This window comes from Patagioenas fasciata, chromosome 2, assembly GCF_037038585.1.
Source record: "Patagioenas fasciata isolate bPatFas1 chromosome 2, bPatFas1.hap1, whole genome shotgun sequence".
NCBI lineage: Eukaryota > Metazoa > Chordata > Aves > Columbiformes > Columbidae > Patagioenas > Patagioenas fasciata.
This window is the reverse complement of record NC_092521.1, coordinates 50,170,105-50,184,390: the sequence shown is the minus strand read 5'-3', so window position 1 is coordinate 50,184,390 and position 14,286 is coordinate 50,170,105. Positions and strand designations below refer to the sequence as shown.

At 38.8% G+C, this 14,286-nt stretch overlaps 1 protein-coding gene across 3 annotated transcripts in view; it reads left to right on the top strand.

The window, feature by feature from the left end:
- LAMA3 (laminin subunit alpha 3) overlaps positions 1 to 14,286 on the top strand; it is a 119,484-nt gene that overhangs the window by 84,840 nt on the left and 20,358 nt on the right. For all 3 annotated transcript variants that reach the window (XM_071804181.1, XM_071804180.1, XM_071804182.1), the window contains exons 42-53: positions 835 to 944; positions 2,584 to 2,664; positions 4,051 to 4,157; positions 7,204 to 7,254; positions 7,644 to 7,795; positions 8,326 to 8,436; positions 8,535 to 8,646; positions 9,187 to 9,354; positions 10,492 to 10,688; positions 12,067 to 12,183; positions 12,359 to 12,513; positions 13,876 to 14,017. In XM_071804181.1, coding sequence (XP_071660282.1) covers positions 835 to 944; positions 2,584 to 2,664; positions 4,051 to 4,157; positions 7,204 to 7,254; positions 7,644 to 7,795; positions 8,326 to 8,436; positions 8,535 to 8,646; positions 9,187 to 9,354; positions 10,492 to 10,688; positions 12,067 to 12,183; positions 12,359 to 12,513; positions 13,876 to 14,017 — 1,503 coding nt within the window. The remainder of the gene's footprint in view (positions 1 to 834; positions 945 to 2,583; positions 2,665 to 4,050; positions 4,158 to 7,203; positions 7,255 to 7,643; positions 7,796 to 8,325; positions 8,437 to 8,534; positions 8,647 to 9,186; positions 9,355 to 10,491; positions 10,689 to 12,066; positions 12,184 to 12,358; positions 12,514 to 13,875; positions 14,018 to 14,286) is intronic.

Here is a 14,286-nt window from a genome sequence, read left to right as displayed (position 1 = left end):
CAGTTGTAGAACTTGGGAGTGTGAATGTCTCTTGAGTGTTGGTCACATGGAGTTTTTATGGCTCATCAAAAATATATTTGAACGACTTTTATTTTAAATTAGCGTTGCTTTAGGTAATGCAAAAGCGACTTGTTCATCCTCTTCCTGTAATGCATAAATGTGTGTGACAATTGCATAGCACCAGGAACAGGACTGTTTCTAAAGATATAATTCCCAACAATTTTATCATCGAAAAAGTGCCTCAATTATATCAGATTCAATTGTTTCCCCAGCCTTTGATTTTCATTGTTTATTCCAGTTACCCCAGATAATTAAAATTACATGTACACTGGAGAAAGTACATGAAATTTAATTCTGATCTGAAGCTACTGAGATAAATCCTTTTTTATTAATTTCACAGGATTTTTTAAAGAGTGCACTTGAGCTCAATTAATTGCATGAGTCTAAATGACATCTGCCTTCTAATTAGTGTTAAGATTCAAAATTTAAAGTTCCATTTAAACACAGTAATTTTTAATTGAATTATCATGACATAGAGAGTGCATTAATGGAATGGTCCTTAACAAACTACGTATCTAATTTGATTCCTTAAAATATATATTTAATGTTGTTTATTTATCTGTTACTTTTCCACAATAGTGAGCAAATTGTGCTTTCTACAATTTAGAGAATCATTGGAATCAATCTGTCCTGGTTATTAAAGCAGTTTGGCAAGAAATGCTTAGTTATGTGGAAGGAAAAGACATATCCTCTGAGTAGACTGGCTATAATTGAAAAAAAAGCCATATTGAGTGATAAAAAGCTGTTAACTGTCTTGCTTGTTTCCTTTTTAAGAACTGTCAGTATAATACTGCTGGGGACAAATGTGAGCGCTGTAAAGATGGTTATTTTGGAGATGCCACTCAAGGTTCCTGTCGAGTGTGTCCTTGCCCTTATACAAACAGGTACGGTAAAAGGTCATGAGTAGTTAAGAGTAAAGAGAACAGGAAGAAGGAAAATAAAACAACAAACCAACCCGCAACCCAGCTACTACTGCTGGATAATCTTTTTCTGTATTTTCATATCACCCAGCATGGTGGGGTATCAGATCCATTTGAGGCATGTTAGGCCAGCACTAACTTGGTGCTCTGCCGCATGGCATTGCCTTTTTTATTAAGCTGAGTATTCTAATTCTCACTCACTTCCTGAACCACAAAGACATGTTGTTCATCACCTGTGGGACCCCCAGGCAGTTGTAATGGGCTTATGTACAAAACCACCAGTAACTCATTCATAGAGAGAAATATGGAATGAGAGTCTTTTCTTTTACTGGGCATAGCCAGAATCTCTCTTGTTTACTGAAATGTGAGATATGAGTCAATTAAACAAGCCTTTTATGTGAATTCAGAAAATTTAGTAGGATGCGAAAATAGTATAAAAATGCTGAAGTTGTTAAGCACCTATCTAGATTTCTGAAAGAGCATGGTTGGTCTTCAGGTGGATGCTCTGTTTGAAGAGCAAACCTACTGAGCTAGGAAAAAATCCATTTCATTGGATCTAATAAGGTTGCCAGGCTTTTAAAATTTGGCACTAAATTGCATTTCAAATGCACTGTATGTTTATCCACATTGTCATCATAGGTCAGTTCTGAAAGGTGAAACATGTTATATAAAACCATATATATATTTTTTAAATCCCTAACCTATAAATTACTAAAGGCACCACATAGCATTTGCCAGGTGCATTAGCAAACACTGAGTAGCCTTAAGTAAGAGATTTACACTATCAGACAATAGGCACGTTTTTCATTTATCAGAGAACTCTGATAGATCTGTTTTTGACAGCATTGGCCTCTTCTGCAGGTGTTTGCCTGAGGCTGACCAAATATATTTGCAGTCATCTTTTGCTTTAAGAGTGATGAAATACCTAGGGAGACCATAAACCTGTGCAGTTTCATAGCTGCACATTAGTGTGGTAAATACCATTCCTGACATAAGAAATGCATCCCACCTGGCATTATTGGAGTTGACAATTTTCCACCTAGTCAAATTATATGTGATTCGTAGTGCAGACATCTGTCTTTGGTACACAGACTTGTTTTATGCAAGTGTTCATAGATTAAGAAATGGAAATAACAAACATTCTAAAACTCTATTCTGCCTTGGTTAAAAACAAAACAAAAATCCCCACGATATTAGCTACATAAAAATATCCTCTGTTTCCACCCATAAAAAAGAAAAAAAAAGCTATCTAAACAGGAAGAAATGTTGTCTAGCACAGGCTGTTGATTCTTGCCTAGTAAGATAAAATAGCTACTCAGACTTGTTTTATTTTACAGCATCACTGTTAAGGTTTATTTTAGGCATTCCTTTGGATAGTGAACTATTATTCTCAGTCCAGAGGGTCAGGAAATGACTATTTTTTAGTCTAAGGGAAGAATTTATACAAAAAATATGAAGCTTCAAATAATTAGAGGCAATTAAATTAGCTGAGAAGTAATTTGGTGGTATAAAACCTTTTTAATTTTAAAATAATTTAACTTAATTTAGCCTCTAGAGTGTAAAACCTCTTTGCTTACAATAATATTTTTGCTGCTTCTCAAAGATTTGCAACTGGCTGTGTGGCAAATGGTGAAGAAATTCAGTGTCTCTGCAAAGAAGGCTATACTGGAGTTCGTTGTGAACGGTAAGTGACTTGTTTCTCAAGACCAAGGTTTTTGAGAGACACCATAAAAGGAGGTTGTGTCTGTGTTGGGTAATATATGGACATACACATATGCGTACTATGCACGTGCTTAAGGAGTATTTATTTATAGGAATAGCTGCTAGAGTGGTGCTATAGTGTAATTCTAGATGTAAACTAAACACTCCCTGAATAAATGTAAACAAATCTCCACAGGCAGTTTAGTGACTACACAGTTTAATCAAAAAAGAGAAGAGTGAGCCTCTTTGCCTAAGTGCCTCATGCCTTGCCTCATCCTGCACTCATTCTGGTAATAATGACTCCCACTTCCTTCATTTCTTTTTGAGTTAAAAGCCTTTTCCCATTTCCTCCAATGTGCCTGATGGTGCTTCAGTGTTCTTAGTTATCCAACAGCCACCACATAATGTTTAACGCAATGCCGTTCATCCCAAATCATTCTGGAGCGTACAAACACAACACTGAAGCCACCTCGTTTGCTGGAACGTTGCAGCAGTTTGGCAAAGCACAAGAGGAACAGCATGGCAGTTTTGGACAAGCAGAGGAAGCAATTTCACTGAGTTTCAAATCCAGGGGAAATTCAAGCATAATGGAGTGGTGTTACCTGGTTTGGAAACTTGAAGCCAATAAGTCGTGATGTCTCACCTGAAGACAGTAGCTCCAGTAGCACATTGTCTTGTGCTTCAAGACTGTTACTTTTGGCATCTAAGCTGCAGATCTTAGCCAGATTTTCCCTTCCAGATCTAACTGTGCTTCAGCTGCTCACCATGGCCGATGATGCTCGCCATGACCATCATGTATTACCTCCCCTATCGATCTTACAGCAGAGTGACTTCTAGGAACATTAGCTAGCCAGCTGGGACAATATATTTTGCCTATAAAATGTTTAGAGATCACTCCCACAGACTACTTTGCTGGCAGATGGCAAGAGGAGGTGTCACCCAGCAGAAAGCTGACAGTGTCATTCAGTGCCATTGCTGTTTGACATGTCTCACATGTGCTTTGCACTATGAGCCTCCTTAATATGTGTTTTCTGGTGGGATGGTGTGATTTGCTGGGTTAGGCTTTGTCAAATTCTCTATGTATGTATGTATCTGTGTGCATTGTATTTTTTTAGATTAAGCAAACTATTCCTACATGAGCATTGTGGGAGTTCTTTTATTTTTAGAAAAATAAAATCTGCAGTACTTGGAAAGATATTTTTAGTATAGTGCAGAGGATACTGTAAATCAAAAAGAAACCCTTTTTGTCTAAGTCAAGACATGGAATCAAAAGTTCTTGAAAGTTTGTTCAGAAGAATAACTGGTGTTTTTTGTCAAGGGAAATTAGCATCAAATATTTAATAAAAGTTATTTGTATCTCTTTATCTAGCTGTGCTCCAGGATATTTTGGAAATCCACAAAAATATGGAGGCTACTGTCAGAAATGTAATTGTAATAATAATGGACAACTGGCTAGCTGTGACCACCTGACTGGAGGTATGTGAGGGTCTAGAACATGGAAGGGAGCATTGTTTTCTCTCTGGGAAGCAGAGAAGGAAGGAATTTAGATAAGTTGAACTGAAGGAAAAATCTGGACTTATAAGAAATGTAGATAATTTTTAACAAAAATGTAAGTTTTCTTAAAACATAACACCACAGTAAAACAAGGGCTGTTCTGAGTCATTGAATTCATCCTTGTATGCCATTTTATCATGTATTTCCTGTCATAAATACTAACAATTTTATTTTGTTTTTCTATTTCATGGGCATGTTTTCAAATGCATTACAGTTCCTCTTCTGCCATGGTTAAGTCATATCTTGCCAGTCTGTGCTACAAACTTATGAAACTGAGCAATCTCAGTGTGCCTTTTTAAAATGTATTTGGGACACATTATCATAGAATCACAGAATCATTTTGGCTGGAAAAGACCCTCAGGATCATTGAGTCCAACCATAACCTAACTCTAGCACTAAACCATGTCCCTAAGAACCTCATTTAAAGGCCTTTTAAACCCCTCCAAGGATGGTGTCTCCACCACTGCCTTGGGCAGCCTGTTCTGATGCCTGACAACCCTTTCTGTTAAGAATTTTTTCCTAATATCCATTCTGAACCTTTCCTGGCACAACTTGAGGCCATTTCCTCTTGTCCTTTCTCTCGCTACTTAGGAGAACAGACCAACCCCCTCCATGCTACAACCTCCTTTCAGGTAGTTGTAGACAGTGATAAGGTCTCCCCTCAGCCTCCTTTTCTCCAGGCTAAACAGCCCCACCTTCCTCGGTCGCTCCTCATCACACTTGTGCTCCAGACCCTTCGCATCTTCAGAGTCTGTATCAGGCACTGCCATCTTAGGTATCCAAGCTAACTGTGTTTATGGTGGAAGTTAGGACCTGATTCAGGAGGCTGTTCTATAAATCCTGCTATACCCCATAGTGCAATCTGAGACATCTGTGACTCTCTCAGTATCAGTCACACTTGTACTCCACTACTAGTAAGCCCTTAGAAGAATTTTATACCACTAGCATGTATTTGGTATATTTATTATAATTCTTAAGTAAAAGGCCTGATCCTACACTCCTCCAACTGTCTTTACCTTAATTCGCCTCAGTCCCTGAGATACTAATTTATATTCAGAAACACATAGGCCACTACTCTTGCAAAGGACCTTGATTCTCCCATATTTTCATTCCTCAATAAAATTACACTTTACTTTCCCTGTAGGCAGCTTTTCTTCCTCACATGCTAGTGAAGTGTCAAGCTAAAAATTCGTAATATTTCCATGCTCTTCCTTTCTCTGCACTACTGTTTGTACTTGCATTCAAATGACCGCAAGGATCACCTTGGTCACAGAAATTAGAAAACCAGCAAGTGATGTGAACTGCTGTTGACACCTGGTGCAATTTTTCAATAGCTATTTCTTTCTCATTTCATATTTCATCGGTGAAGTAATACATCTTTATTATATTTATACCTTGTGTGGAAGAGTTCCAAGTAGTGTTTGATGTTTTGTCATGCCTTTCTTTTTGAAGCAAGTGTTTACTAGGACAAACTAATCTGTAGGGCAAAATTCAACAAGCCAGTTTTCAGTTTGTCTCCAACTATATATTCTGAGCAGCCATCTCTTTCTCCACATCAAGAATAAAATCCTCTGTGATCATCAGCACAGCATGTTCTAGCAGGTTTCTTCTGCATGATGTTCGGCACTTGGCCAGACTCTCATTTCACCATTTCTTGGCTGATGTTGTTTGTGCACAGGCTGTAATAATAGTTTTATTTAATTGGTACTTCACAGTGACAGCTGAAATGTGTCTGGTGTTAGCTGAATTCCACAACAGCACAACTGCACAAGTAGTTAATTTTGGAATAATTTCCTTCATTGTCTCACAAATATATTCTTTGTCACTTGTCTCCTTTTGGCAGCAGCACTCACTACCAATCCCATTTTGCTTCCTGATGATTTAATGTGCAAATGCCAAAGGAAACAGCACATCGAGGCAGTTTGTTCCAGGCTGTTTCACGCTGCTGTTAAAGTTCAGGTTTAATTTCATCACTGTAACCTCTCACAGTTGGAAGCTCTTGTTGGCTTTTTGCAACAGCCTCTACCCTGAGTGCATCCTCTTCCTTCAGACTAAAAGACATGCACAGCCCTTTTCATTTTCAAAAGGAGATGAGAGTTTGGCAGTAGGACCAAGCCTGTAAAAGGAACTTGGGCATCAAGATGGGGAGATTCCTATTCTATATGGCGGCATTTCATTTCTAAGAGCCAGTTCCTTTTCTGCCTCCTATAAGTTAGTATCCCAGGATGTTACAATCTCATGTGCACCTGGAGAGCATTAAGCTTCTTGTAATGGGGTTTGTAAGACAAACGAGCCAAAACAGACACTGAACAGGCAGTCCCTTGTGCCAGCTTGTTAGAATATCTGAGGGCAATGTCTGTTGCGTACCACCTGTATCTGTGGCCCACCCACTGTGCCTTGGGTTATGTACAGTGCCTCCTTCCATGTGTACACTCTGGATTTCTCTCAAGCTTGATTAATCCCTCAATCTTGCAAGACGAGACAGGTATGAAGGAAGTCTATAAACATTTCTCAGTTCCTTGTGGGTAAGACATTCTTTGGGGAATCAGAATTTTTGGTTTGAACATGGATGCTCAAGAAGATAAAGGGGTTTCAACCTATGTCCTGAGTAAAGTGCTTTAACAATACCATCTTGGCTACAATCCTGGTGGTGTTATTCTAGGCAAGTTCTGGCAATACATTCAGCACGCTTGATGTGAGAGAACCTCCTGCTGCTACCAAACTATCTACAGTCGGTTTCCTTTGAGGGACAAAAAGATGTTGAACTCAGCAAGGCATAAGTGGGAGCTGAATGTTTTGGCATGCTCGAGCCTTCAGGGCATCTGGGCTTGTTCAGAGTGGGTATGGATTTGGGAAAGGGCAGCACTGTGCTTTAATGGCTGCCAACCATAAAAAGTGAGGGCAAAAATGCGATAGTAGTATTTCCATAAGAAAACTTTGGTTACTGATGACAGTCTTGTGATTTCAGAGTGTTTCAATAACGAACCAAAAGATGTGGATCCAAATGAAGATTGTGACTGTAAGTAATAAAATAGAACTGCACTTAGATTGGTGTCTGCTGGCTTCAGACGTATACTGATGATTCTTTTAAGGGTGGCAGAGTTTAAGAACTGGAGATGTCCTGTAATGAATCCTTTAAAAGCAAACATTCAATCAAACACTTGGAAAAAAATGACAGAAGAGGTCAACTAGCCAGATGTAGATGGGGCCTCTTCCTTATTTCTGGGTTGGGTCACTTCTCCTTACTACTGTGGGCTTTGTTGTTGCCCTAGTTCTTCAGGTGGCACTAGGTGACAGGCGTTGAAGTGTGTGTCCATTGCATCTCATCTATTAATGTACCCAGTGAAACGTTCTCTACACCAAATGTCAATAATATGTATTGTTTTCCTTTGTTCATGCTCCCTACAGCTTGTGATAGTTGTGTAATTACGCTGCTGAAGGATTTGAGGACAATAGGTGATGAACTTCTGCTGATCAAGTCTCAGCTGCAAAATGTCCATGCGAGTACCCACACATTGGAGCAGATGAGACATCTGGAAACACGCATCAAGGACTTAAAGGTAGACGCATATAAACAGAAAACTAGATTTCAGATTAAGCAGATAAGAGCTGAACCTAGGAACTTATGCCATCTTTTTGTCAGCTTACAAGGAAACACACATCAACTTTTGGTTTTAAATACCAGATGCTGGCAGCACTGGGCTTCACCTGTTAAAAGAAAGCTGTTGTTTCCATGTCATGCTCTGAAAGAAAATCAGTATCTCTGATTTTTCTGAGGACTGCTCACCTTGAAAGATATATCTCTGAGGTTTCCCTATAGCTCTGTTTCCAGCACTTCATGTCTCTGCACTACTGAAAAACCCCAACATTCCAATTGCCAATACCAAAGTTCATCCTAAAAATTTTTCTTCAGTTGGAATAGCAGTTTCTCTACACTTAGATAAAAAAGCCCAGGTTTTGGGCAGCAATTGGTCAGCCTTCATGTCAGGAATGCTGCTTTCATTTAGCTTGGGTAAAGATTTAATCCAGTGAACTTTTGCTTTTTGTCTGTTGTTTATGGGTGACTTATTGAAGTTTTTCTTCTTTTCAGGTCTTATTGAACAATTACCGTTCTGTTGTTCATAATCAGGGTTCAAAGGCAGATGAGTTGGAGACAGAATTCATTAACCTCAACCATGATATAAATGCTCTCCAGGAAAAGGTGACTTGCCAAATCAATTTCAAAATATAGATCTATTGACTTATTTTAGCATGCTGTATCCAGATATTTTTAATCTAATCACTTTTTTCCTTTGCTAGGCTGAAATAAACTACAAAGCAGCTGAGATGTTATTTAATAATTTTGGCCAAACTCATCAGAAAGGAAAGGATTTGGTTTCACGAATACAAATAGTTGTCAACAATATACAAGGTAAAAATAATTTATAACTCCATAACATGTTTTGTTTTATGGAATCTTTTCAGTTTATTTACAGTATTCTTAACTAAACATGAGAGGTTTTCTTACAAAGCAACTTCATAAATCAGAATCCAGACGTAGCTGTGGAATTCACTCTTCCTATTAGAAATCTAATATATAATGTTAATTTAGAAGCCTACCTTCCCTATGTAGTGAATAGGGACAGAGAAGCTTTCCCACAGGGACATTTAGAGCAACAAACTGACTATGCTGACTTTAGTCTGACCTCAGTCTGGGTTTCTAGCATAGGCTCTTTTAAGTTAGAAGCTTAAAATTATTGCTGTGAACTTGGTCATTTGGGACATATTTCAAGCCTGATGCCGTCTTATTAGCTCTGGTTGTGTGACATGGGACACTTTTCAACTTAATACAGTTAATGCAAAATAGATCTGCTTCATTAAGGAATGCCTTTTTCAGAAAAGAGACTCATTTGTGTCCTTTGCATAGGCTTAAATGCATGCTCTCTTTGATTTTAACGACACTTCTTTTCAGTGCTTTTGGAACAAATAGCTGGTACAAATGCAGAAGGTAACAACTTGCCCTTGGGAGATGCTGCTAAGGAACTGGCCGAAGCTGAACGCATGGTGAGGGAGATGCGAAACCGCAACTTTGGCCAACTTCAAGCAGAGGCAGAGAAGGAGCGAACAGAAGCTCAACTGTGTAAGGGCTTGTTCTCTCAGCTTCTTGCTCTCTAGAAAAATCAATCTTAAGTCTGAAGCATTATTGATTGTTTGGGAGGGAGTGCAGGGAGGGGCATTTTGCAATGTATCCCTGGGATCTGTAGCAGTCATTAGTCAACAGGAAGTTGTAGCTCCGGAGGGATTTTAAAAGCATTTTTAGTTTGTTAAGGAAGAAACCAAGTTGAGCTGTGGAAGCAACCCAGTAGATTCTTCTTTAACTAGATGTATCTCAGTAAAATAAAGACATAGCCTATAATAATATATACCTATGCAGCACTTCTGTGTATTATTAGGCTATGGCAGAAGCAGCTATTTTAGAGCCATTATACATGTAATTTAACAACAGATTTTAAGAAGCTGCTGGAATAATCTCAAGAACCAGATCGTACAAGGTTAAGGAAGTTCAGAAGACCTAGTTGCACTAATTATACTCCCTTTTATCTTTCTCTGCATGTCTTTTACTGGGACATTCAGAAACCTGATTCCGGGCATTAGAGAGTGCAAGGACAGCAGAATCACATGCTTATCTCCTAATGAGGGGCATAGTTGAGAAATGTGAATGACCTTAGGAATAAAAGTAATTTCCCCAACTTTAGACTTTGATACCTACTTCTGAGTAATTCTTCTGTAACTCTTCTTGCAGACAGTGAAATGGGCACTCTGAAGAGTGTGATTCATTTCACCTCTTCTATTTTTCTACCTTCTTAGAGATTAAATGTGTTTATATCTCTTCATTGTTTACAGAGGAAGCTTTGACTAGCGCAGATGTAGACATCTGCATTGTAGATTAAATTGTTGACAAAATTGTGTTAGTTCCATATATAAAAAAGAAAACAATTCATTATTTGCAGATCATCTTCATCCTTATTTAATTTAGGAGTAGCCAAATAAATGTTTATCTGTGTTCACAGCAGCAAACTTGTGAGCAGGTCTGATCCAGCGAGATGCTGAATGGCATCTCTGCTATAGTGACACTGAAATGAGTGCTGCAAAGGATGCTCAGTATTTCACACAACCACAGCTTTCTAATCCTAAATGTCAAGCCCTTTTGAAGGAAGTTTGTTCTGGTTCCCTTCTTCTGTGAACAAAACTTTTCTTTCTGGTCCTCATATTGCAGTACTGGCACGTATTAAGAATGAACTACAGAAGTACCACCAAGAAAATCATGGGCTTATTAAAATTGTGAGGGATTCATTGAATGAATATGAATCCAAAATCACTGACCTTCGTGAAGCGCTGAATGAAGCGACGGGACAAATCAAGCAGGCTGAAAATTTAAACAGAGATAATGGAGTTCTGTTGGAAGACATCAAGGTAATGTCAGAATTCAGGAGAAGAAAGTTAAACCTCAGGAGATAAAAAGTGGTTTTGATTGCTGCTTTTAGCCTTGCAAAGCCAGATAGCACCAATTCTTTAGACTTTCTCCAGGGCCTTTTTCCATCATTTGATCTATGTGTGGACAGGTATAAATGAAGTTGGCTCCCACTTGTGGCCTCTTTATGTGACCAGGACAGCATGAACAAGACATAGCTCTGATGAGAGCAGGGAAGGAGCCTCTGCCTGGCCCCTCTCTTCAGCTGCCTTTTTGTTTCCTATTCTAGATAAAATTCCTGATGCTGTTGTACTTTTTATAGTAAGTTCCTTAAAGTATTTGGCTTTAACAGCCATGAAGATGGGAGCAGTACTTTTAAATTATTTGAGATTAATATTCTATAGAACTGCTTCTGAGGTCTCATCAGAAAGGTGACAAGAAACAGCTGTCATTCCTGAGCAGTGCTTGATTTTTTGAGCTGGTAAATTGTACAAGAAATGAGTGTGTTGCAGGACTCATTCTTTTGAAGTAATTGTGATTTTGCTAAAATGTATCACTGTTTTTGCACACTTATGTCCATCCAGTTTGCTAACACTGCTTGAACGAAAGAATTTCTGCATTCAACTGTCTCTTTCAATATTCAGTTGTACTTTCATGTGCATGGACTGTACGTGTGCCCCTAAGTATGCACAACTGTGTTAAAAGATGGATGCATCTGTAGAAGTCATAAATCTCCTGATACACTTCCCTGGTACAGAGAGATTTCACACATTACTGTGATAGCAACCCAGCTGAAGAGAGCTAATGCATCCTTCCCTGCAACACCACTTGCCTGGCTGTGTTTGTGGTGTGCCATTACCCTAGAGCTACACTGTGGATTTTCATGGGGCTGCTCTAGACCAAGGAGATTCTTTCCCCTCAGAGCTTTCAAGAGGATAAGGTGAGGAGGTTTCACACCCCATTTCTGCTAAGATCCCCAGGTGAAGGGATAGTGAAATCACTTTATTTCTGTCTTTGAGAGAACAGAAAATATCAGGGTAGTCACTTGGGAGCTGCTTTAGCTTCCAGGTTTGAAGTTTCCAGGTTTGAGAAGCCAGACACTTAGACTGTCCTGACAGCTCATCTCAGCAGACCCATACTACTTTTACTTTGAGGACTAATAACTGAACTACCATAGCCTGCTGCCCAGCTGACTCCTGAGTTTTCTCATTCGTTTAATCAGCAGGATAGCATTAGACCCTGAACACTATAGGTGTCTGATTACCACAGCAATGGTGCCTTTAGTAAATCCTACTGCAAACTAGGTTAGGTAGATACAGTTTTCCCTCTCTTTCATTTTTAACCCAATCATGTGTTATTCAACCTTTCATTTTTCCTTAGAAAAGGATGGAAGAGACAAATGTGCAACAGAAAAGTATATTGGATATTCTGAGCTCTGCCCGAACTTCCCTGACACAAGCTAACAGTGTACTTGGATTATTGCAGAAGAGCAAAGAGGTATAGTTAACCTTCTTAAGTTAAGGTTAAAACCCCCAATACCTTGCTGTCACTGTAATAGGCAGCATAGCTCAGTGGTTAGGACATGAGGCTTGTCTATGTAGCACTGAAGGAGATGAGGACAAAATCAAACATGTGTGAATACAAATAAAATTTTATCTTTATAAACCCACAGGAATATGAAAGCTTGGCTGCTCAGCTGGATGGAGCAAGGAAGGATATGAATGAAAAGCTGGCAAATAGCTCCTTATCAGCAAGCAAAGAACCACTGGTGGTGAGGGCTGAGGAACATGCCAAATCTTTGCAAGACTTGGCAAAACAACTGGAAGAGTATGTTGCTATTCCTGTAAATGAGAATTTTTTGTACATAACTTCCATAGTTGCAATGTTCTGTCTGCAACTTCACTTGCTTTAATGACCATTTGCAAACTTGAAAAGAAATTTGGTTTGTCTTTTTCTGCTTCTTCCTGATGTGCAGATGTTTTATTTTCTTTTTTCCCCACAGACCAGGTCTTTCTTTAATTTTCCTGATTTTTTTTTTTTCCCCAGAAGTAGGGACTTCCATAATATGGCTTTATTGTGCTGCATTAACACATCATTAACTTCTTACTAGCAAGAGAAAATACATGTGTACAGGATAGGAACATATTTAGAATATCTTTTTTTTAGTGTTATTTCCTGTACTCATACTGAGGAATACCTTTATGATGTCAAGGGATTGGGGCAAATAATTGGAAGCAATGTTGTCTTGGCAGAGTCTTCAGACCTGACTGTTTAGCATTAGTGAGGAAAAGATTTCCTATAGTTTTCTCACACTTCAAGGAATCTTCTAGAAAGGCAAAAAATGAGAAACTTGATGTGGATCAAGTATTTCTCTCTTCATTACTTGTACTTTACCTTGGAATTATGAGTGAAGTTTGGAGGCCTTCTATTGTACATCTGAACAAAATGTAAAAAGTGAAATGCTTTTTTTTCTTCCTGTGCAAATTGTTTGCATTTTGTCATTATACCAACTAGAAACTCTCAAAAAGTTAAATTCCAAAATGCTTAATTCAGGTGGAAAATTCTTGGTTAAAATTTTATATATATATATAAAAACATTAACTTTTTATTAGTTTTCAGCATGATTATTTCAATTAAAAGGACAATATTCTCACAAATACAAGGCAGCTAATGGTGGACAGTTGCACAGCTCATGGAAAGCGGCTGTAAGAGATTTTGTCTTTTGTTTCTGATTCCAGAGCTACTACACTGGTTCTTGGGGAAAAGCCCAAGGGTGGTGTAGTTGCTCCATCTCGTGCCCCATCTGCTGCTGTAGGATGCTGGAGCAGTCAGAGATTATCTGGAAGCTGCAGTTCTCTGAACTGAAGTGTATTTGGGAGACTCTGATGGAGATGCCTCATTGACCTTGTGCACTGGTGAATTCTCACAACCTGTATCATTTAAAGGCTGCTTTGGAGGCCCACAGTTGCGCTTTTCAAAGCACCTAAACTTATCCCATAATCTGAAGAATCTTTTCATATTGGTCTGCCTCTAAGTTTGATATTTTTGCAGAAAGAAATTACAGATCTAACTGAAAAACATTTTCTGTGTTGGCATTGATTGGAAAATACTGAAAATACTGGATGCAGGATACTTCCCATAGGCAACAGTTTTTGCATAAGATTGCATTTTCCGCCCTTTTTCCCACAGAATAAAGAACAGTGCCAGGAAGGATGAGCTGGTAGGCTGTGCTGTGGAAGCTTCTACTGCCTATGACAATATTATTAATGCCATCAAAGCAGCAGAGGAAGCAGCCAGCAAAGCTGGGAATGCAGCTGACTCAGCTCTATCAGTAAGTACCCATAAGTGGCCAAATTATGGTAAACTCGTTACAACTAGATTTTGTTAACTACCGGAGAGACACCAAAAAAGGACCCATGTGTCTTGGCATGCCTTACTTGGCTGCAGCCATTATATGAACTGATCTTCTGTGGGCTCATGAGTTAGACTTGGTTCAGCACTAAGCAGACTAGTTACTGCCTTTCTGATGAGGCTGTCACATGAATACTAACTGTTCCTTTCTGTGCAAAATAAAGAAATGTGTATAAGGCAAACTCAGTA